A 7,317-nucleotide genomic window follows, 5' to 3' on the forward strand; every position below is an offset into this window, starting at 1 on the left:
CCTTTATAACGCGTCAAACAAACATCAGCATTATATTTTTGAAGGGATTATTGTTTTATACCGATATCAACGCGTCAGTTTAGCTAATGTTATTGTCCATACTCCAATTTAAGATATTTATCTATATATTTTGATAAAGTGATCAGGCGACACACTGGGTAAGTGTCTTGGCCGAATACTACCAGCGCGTGTCGCTGTTGTTATTTGATCACGTAATAAACACCCGGAAAAGGACGTGGCAAGTAAAGCGCTCACTTCCTGTGTTTTGCTGGCGTGTTGACATCACAAATGATCTAATTCATTACCAAACGGATATCAACCCGGATCTTTTGGGGCCAGTTCTGAATTCATCTCGCAGGTTGGAGTCTAAGTGAGGAACACGCGGAAGTGGTACATAAGGAGCGCCTGATTGGCGCTCAGTGGCCGGAGACGGAGATGATGGCCAGGCTTGTGTTGGTGATGATCGGTGGGCTTCTGGAGCTGTGCCTCAGCGTTTTAGCACACGGTGACGATCAGCCCTTCTTCACCGATGAAATTCCTTTTAAAATCACATGGCCCGGGCCGGAAATCACACCGGTATGCATCCTTTGCTTTCGCTTCTTAAAGCGTTGTTAACTTGAAAAATGTGCTCAACCAGAGATCAATGTCTGTGTACACCAGCCCACGTCGGGGGCACTTTACAAGGAAGACAACTTTGTCATCATGACCACGATAGAGAAAGAGAAGTACAAATGCCTCCTACCTTCAGTGACCTCTGGAGAAGAGGTAATGGCACAGCCTCAGTCCAGTTAAGGTCGCCTGTGTGGAGGGTTAGGATCATTAATATTCTTGTGACCTCGTTTGTTTTTAAATTCCAGGACGATGAGAAGGAATACAGCGGGCCAAGTCCATCTGAACTTCTGGAGCCTCTGTTCAAACGAAGCAGCTGCTCATACAGAGTAAGCTTGCTGATCGTCTCACTTTTGCTTGCATCTGATTACACACGCATAGTGTGTACTACTGCTGGTTGGTGGAGTGTAACTAAAAGACTTCTCTTCATTGGCTGGCAGATCGAATCCTACTGGACGTATGAAGTATGTCACGGAAAACATGTCAGGCAGTATCATGAAGAGAAGGAGATGGGACAGGTTGGTGTTCTGGGAAGAACCTCGATGAAATTAAAAGCTACCACTGTTTTGATAGTACACTGATAATAATCCTCATAATGTGTGTATCCACAGAAAGTAAATGTTCAGGAGTACTTCTTGGGAAATTTATCAGGGAAGAGAAAAGGAAAAGAAATGGGTATGTTGTATTTTCATCCTCCAACAATCTTTGAAAATGTGTATATTGAAAAAAATAACCTGGATCATTAGCATTTACTGCAATTTGAAAATACAACCGGACAAAATTCTGTATCCTAATCAAATTTCACTTGTGCTATTTTTACTTTTTCTGATGGGTAACTCACTTCTCTCTATGCTGTCTAAATGCATCATTTTGATTTTATCTGATAATATATTGCAATGCATTTCTTATATCAGCCAAAGTAGAAGAGACAGACATGGCTCAGTCAGCACCCGAAACCGAAGTAAGCTTCACAAATTGAACAGCGCACTATATTTGCCGCTATAAATGGGACATATATCATACATGTTCTCTTAAAGGTGCAGTCTAAGAACATCGAAGGTCAGCTGACTCCATATTACTCACTGGAAATGGGAAACGGGACACCCTGTGCGCTGAAAGAGGACAAGCCGCGCTCCACGTCCGTGCAGTACGTGTGTCACCCGGAGGCCAAACATGAGATTCTGTCCATCGCTGAGGTCACCTCATGCGAGTATGAGATGGTGGTGCTGACCCCTTTGCTCTGTGCGCACCCTAAATACAGGTAGAAACTCTCAAAAATGCAACTCATGAGCTTACACCACAGGTAAAGTAGATTAAACATACCCACTCCTCTCTTTTATGTGACGTGCAGGTTTAAGTCATCTCCGGTTAACGCCATCTTGTGCCAGGCGCTGGCTGGCTCGCCGCTGCGGCCTCAGCGTCTTGCCCAGCTGAACAAGGAGCAGGAGGCGCAGCTTAAGCCTCCTTTCAGCACCACTGCAGAGCACAGAGAGGTCAGTGATCTAACAGTCTCGTTCGTATACAGCTCTGGTAGAAAAAAAAAAAGACAGTGTAGAAGTTAAACTTAAGTAAAAGGTTATATTTGTTCTACTTAATAACAGGAGGTAGCGGCGCCACCAACAAGAGAGAAAGCCTTCACACACAAACCCACTCACATATCGCGCCTGACAGACGAGCAGCTGGTCAGGGAGTTCCTTAGCGGCTCCTACTGTTTACACGGGGTGAGGCATCGTCAGTTGAGCCGGAGGCCATTCAGTCACCACGCTGATGTCAGGGTGATGTGTTTTTCAGGGGGTCGGATGGTGGAAATATGAATTCTGTTATGGAAAACACGTTCATCAGTACCATGAGGTGAGACTGCTTTTACTTGTGTGTCTGTTGGGGAAGCATGTAAATCGTTCATGCATTGAGATCCTGTTGCTCTGGTGTTTCAGGAAAAAGAGCAAGCCAAGAACATTGTGGTGGTTGGTAGCTGGAATGCCAAGGAACACATTGAGTGGTCCAAGAAGAACGTGGCTCGATCTTACCAGCTAAAAGACAGTGGAATGCCGAAAGTCAAGTATGCAGTCGACACTGCTCCTCAATCAAAATCAAGCCCTATTGTCCATGATGATTTTTTTTTTTTTTTTAATGCCTCTCTGCAGGCTGGTCTCCCATTTCTACGGCCATGGCGATGTATGCGATCTGACAGGAAAGCCGCGTCAAGTTATTGTGAAATTAAAGTATGTGAAGAGTGTTATAGTTATCTGAGTTGACTTAGAACCAGGTTTTTCTTTACTGACTCCCTCTTCTGGTTCTTACATCAGATGCAAAGAGTCCGAGTCTCCCCATGCGGTCACCGTCTATATGCTGGAACCTCAGACTTGCCAATACGTCCTCGGGGTAATTGTGCTCGTCAAACAGTTAATCGCTTTTGTGCAGACAGTCAAGAGATTTTTTTTTTTAATATTCTATGAACTTTCACTTAACAAACATTACTTAGCATGCTGCCATTAAGCTAGCGGACATTTGTCAGACAAAATGATATGGTTTGAACACTTTGATGGTTTGTCTTTGCCACATTAAATTCATTTTCTTGTCTCAGGTTGAATCTTCAGTCATATGCAGTATTCTTAACTCGGCCGATGAACACGGGCTTCTGTCCATTTCCAGCTAAACGGTCCAAAGAGGAGGAGAAGGCCAAGTAGTGAAGAGCCAAGCATACGAATGGTCATAATGCAACGCTTAAGACCAACAAAGGTTCAAACTGTGGTGATTTTGAAGCTGGACTTGAGGTTGCTGAGGAGCTCCAGAGACAATTCAGATGTCATGATCTGAGCGGTGGCTGAGCGGTGGAACAAACCACAAGACTGCTTCACCCAACTGGGTTGTAGCTTAAATAAATTGCTCAAGGACAATGCGGATTTATTGTCCATATTACATATCTCTACCAGAATGATTTTATAATGTACAAGATCATGATTCACTGTGTGGGAGAGAAATTGCAAATGGTTGCCGGATACTTTGCACTTGTAGTCTTAAAAATTTTTGCAATAGTGAGGTGTGAGGAGTGTAACTTATGCATCGGTGGGTGTTTTCAAATCGCTAATACAATCGATTAAATCTTGTTTTTAACTTTATGAAGTATTCTGAATTTTGTTTAAGGAGTATTTTGTTAAAATGCACAACTCTAGGATTGCTTGGATTGAACAAAGTTACAAAATTCTAATTCATCTTACTATATCCCTGCGGTGAGCCAGTAACACTTGAACCACAAGGGGGTGCTGTTGTTGCAGCTTTAATACTGCGAATGGTAAAAGTCTTCTGAAATGTTTTGTAATGCAAATTTGAACCGTAACAGCACGTTGTGATTTATAAAAATACTAAACAATGCTTAATCTTTAACTCCCCTATTTTTTTCTATTATAAATTAAACGCTCGTTATTCAACAAAAAGTGTAGTTAAACTAGTTTAACTGTAATGTGATTGAATTTTTGTAGATAAGTATACTTGTCTACAAAATTTCAATTACATTGTTTTAAATCAAAGAGTAGAGACGCACAGCATTTGCTAAACATTTATTGGGTTAAAAAGTGTGCATGTGTTCACATATTGAACCTCGAAAACTAAGTGGGCCAGTCACCTGTCCCAGGTTGTAGCAGCACATGCATGTGCAACGCAGCAGGTAGATTTATAGAAACATTACTAAGAAGTCAAAAAGTCATAATCAGTGGAAAAACCTTTCAATTATAAGTCTGTCTTTTAACATCCATTTTCTATGCCACTCATCAAATACGTTTGTGAGGAATCTGGACTGACCACCTGTCAATCACAGGGTTGACACACAGACCTATGGGATTCATAACATTAATGAAAAAAGTCAAATCAAATATGAGTGTTTCTGTTAGATATACAATTTAAAAAAAGTATATAGTTGGTAGGAGCAGATGTAGGAGTGATCACATTTGCAATGCTCTACAGTGGCTGCCTTATCTCCTCCACCCAATCAGCCCAGAGTATGAAGTAAAAACAAATTAGCCCCCAAAATGAAAGTAAAAGCGTTGCATTTTACCTCAGAGATGGCACTTCCACACCAAGCTGTCCACTTAAGGTTGTCAATTACTGGTGCATGCAGTGGGCAGATTGCCATAAGCAAAATTCAGACATATTTTTGGAAATAAGTAGCTTTGGGAATTTTGACAATTTGACCCCGACCTGCAACTGTAGCCTTGAGTACTCTGACTGCAGAACATAACACTGATCCGAGATGGGTTCAGACAGAAGGGACAGGAATCTGTTGCACAGAGGTACTCTCAAAGTCCTGCAGGGTGTCCTGGTGAGTGTGGTAGTGCATGGCTACGTATGACTTGGCGAAGGCGAACGTCTGCGACCCGGCAGGCTGGAGGCTGGTGGGCGAGCTAGGTCCGGCAGAGGGACTGCTGTTGTATATACTGTAGTAGGGCTCGATGCGCGTGTTGATGGGCGTGGAGGTGCTGGCGGGGCGAGGCCTCCGTGCACCCCTGGGACTAGCGGCGCACTCTCTGGACTGACTCGGCCCGCACGCCTGGTCCACCAGCCTCCTCTGTGCCTTGGGCGAGAGCACGTACGCCGAGTTGGTCTCATGGTGCGAAGATTTATTCCGGTTGACTTCAAGGCTGCCCTTTCCCATGGCGTGCAAGCGAGTTTTGTGTTTGCAGCACAGCAGTCCAAGCGCGGCCCAGTGCATGCAGCAGAGCACACGGCGCCGTAGACCGGCACTGTTGCGCGAATACACAAAGGGATTGATGCCCGACTTGAGGAAGATGAGGACAAACCCGCACAGTTCAAACTGGTAATGTGCGAAGCTGCTTTCTGGCGTGAGAACGTCCTGCGCTAAGGAGATCGCCATTGGCAGGCAGCACAGTAGTACTGAGAACACGATAACGACACAGGTGACAACCGCTTTGGAGTCCTTGGCTGTAGCCAGGTTGACTGTGGAGACCAGCTGGCAACACGTGGCTCCTTGGGCCGCCCCTGGGACCACTGGTTGCTTGGTCCTGGTAGCGTAAGAGTGCGTCTGAACGTTTTGTAACTTGTTATACATCTGATTACGGTACAAGGGGCCTTGGGCACTACACTGCACCGCCTCAAAGCCTGTGGCTGGCAGAGGTGGCAGGGGTGGGGTGCATGTGGCCGCAACGGTGATAATGGGACACTTCCTCACTTGAGCGTTTTTCCTCAAGGTCTGGGCAATCATCAGATAAGACACAGACACAACAGCCACGCAAAAGGCAAAGTCAGCAAGGTACGCATACAGCACCAACCCGGCCTGAACCCCTTCTAGACCAAAGTGGGGCAAGCAGGGACCGTCCCTGCGTGGATACACCCGCATGGTGAGCAGGGCGGCCATGGTGAAGCTGGATGTCCACAACAGGGCTGTGAGCGCCAGCGTGCAGGGGAACGAGGCAGTACGGTTGGGCTGCTGGCCCAAGACCATGCGCAGCCGATGCAGGGCGATGACCGCCACCGTCTCCAGTGACATGATGATAAAGCCCGAGCTGGTCAGGTGGAAGACGAAGCAGAAGCTCTTGGACACGCCATCCACGCCACCAGCATCCAGGTAAAGCACTAACGCGAACATGGGAGCCGTCACACAGCAAATAAACAAATCACAGAAGGACAAGTTGAGGATCATGAAATCAAAGTTGGTACGGAACTTGCGGAAGGCCGGGTCGAAGAAGGACAGGAACACCACAAGGTTTCCATAGGAGCCCAGGCAGAAGATGAAGATGAGGAGGAGGGAGCAAAAGGTCAAGGTGGCCGTGTGGACGACTGCCCAAATAGGGGGGCTGTGTGACGCCTGTGTGCCATTGAAGTTCACTTGCTTGTGCAAATCCGCCAGCTCTGATGGCACCTCCGTGCTGTTCATCATTTTATGAGCCACCCACCGATGAAAAAGCAAACATTATCCCCTGAAAAGGAGGGCACGCGTGTCACCATTGTTGCCACCTGAAATAAAAAAACAATTGTTTGCGCCATGAAAATGATATTTTATGCTGATTAGTAATACGTACACCAAAATGACGATGTGCATGCATAGACAGCAGTCTTTTTTTTTTTTCTGTGCACATAGCGTGTCACTTTATCCAGACAGCGAAAATATGTCTAAATCTTACCGTTATTCGTCAAGCCTTCGCAGACCATCATTATTTAACAAAGCCCATATTCATTTGTTTTCAAACAGCTCTCTGGTACGTGAACGGACCGCAGCTTCGAAAAATCAATTTCCATTTAAACGCCTTTTAGAGATGCGGACAATAAACGCATCGTCTTCCTCGTTGCAATTTGAGGTGTGCGAGCACAGGCCTCTTTGTTTATTGTGCATTTGTCGCGGGTGGATTCCTCCTCTTGGCGATGTATCCGTTCTTTTTACCCAGGAACTACCGGACGTGAGCTGGTTAAAAAAAAAAAAAAAACGAGCATGAAGTCACAGCGACGCATGCGAACAGAGGCGCTGCATTCAACTAGTCACTATAATTTATTTTTCAATGCACTAGTTACTAGTGCACTAGTTACTAGTGCATTGAAAAATAAATTCGTGCTGAATTTTATTTGTATTAATTTATAAATATATTAATATATAATGATATTTTAGTTGGCTTTGGAGCGTAGAAACCCACTACTTCAAGCATATCTTGGAATATTAGCGATACTAAATATTTCACCTATTTATCATCTGCTCTAGAAAAG

The 7,317-nt window shown here is 45.0% G+C and overlaps 2 protein-coding genes across 2 annotated transcripts; one reads left to right on the top strand and one right to left on the bottom strand.

The window, feature by feature from the left end:
• The first annotated feature begins 227 nt into the window (after positions 1-227).
• On the top strand, positions 228-3,728 carry erlec1 (endoplasmic reticulum lectin 1). The gene is made up of 14 exons (XM_037271736.1): positions 228-576; positions 661-765; positions 858-938; positions 1,050-1,127; positions 1,221-1,284; positions 1,524-1,570; positions 1,647-1,870; positions 1,961-2,102; positions 2,211-2,330; positions 2,401-2,460; positions 2,544-2,668; positions 2,754-2,831; positions 2,916-2,991; positions 3,194-3,728. The coding sequence occupies exons 1-14, from the start codon at positions 436-438 to the stop codon at positions 3,263-3,265; spliced, it is 1,413 nt and encodes a 470-aa protein (XP_037127631.1). The 5' UTR covers positions 228-435; the 3' UTR covers positions 3,266-3,728.
• A 421-nt stretch (positions 3,729-4,149) lies between these two features.
• Positions 4,150-7,078, bottom strand: gpr75 (G protein-coupled receptor 75). The gene is made up of 2 exons (XM_037271716.1): positions 6,744-7,078; positions 4,150-6,576 (listed from the first exon to the last, which is right to left on the bottom strand). Exon 2 carries the CDS (start codon positions 6,497-6,499, stop codon positions 4,862-4,864), a length of 1,638 nt encoding a protein of 545 aa, XP_037127611.1. The 5' UTR covers positions 6,500-6,576; positions 6,744-7,078; the 3' UTR covers positions 4,150-4,861.
• Positions 7,079-7,317: the final 239 nt, after the last annotated feature.

The sequence above is a fragment of the Syngnathus acus genome, chromosome 15, assembly GCF_901709675.1.
Source record: "Syngnathus acus chromosome 15, fSynAcu1.2, whole genome shotgun sequence".
Taxonomy (NCBI): domain Eukaryota; kingdom Metazoa; phylum Chordata; class Actinopteri; order Syngnathiformes; family Syngnathidae; genus Syngnathus; species Syngnathus acus.

Excerpts from the sequence above, each read along its gene's own strand:
- erlec1 (XM_037271736.1), top strand. The coding sequence starts at position 436 with ATGATGGCCAGGCTTGTGTTGGTGATGATCGGTGGGCTTCTGGAGCTG. Across the intron at positions 1,128-1,220 it reads AAGAGAAGGAGATGGGACAG|AAAGTAAATGTTCAGGAGTA; the intron begins GTTGGTGTTCTG and ends GTGTATCCACAG. Across the intron at positions 2,832-2,915 it reads CAAGTTATTGTGAAATTAAA|ATGCAAAGAGTCCGAGTCTC; the intron begins GTATGTGAAGAG and ends TTCTTACATCAG.
- gpr75 (XM_037271716.1), bottom strand. The coding sequence starts at position 6,499 with ATGATGAACAGCACGGAGGTGCCATCAGAGCTGGCGGATTTGCACAAG.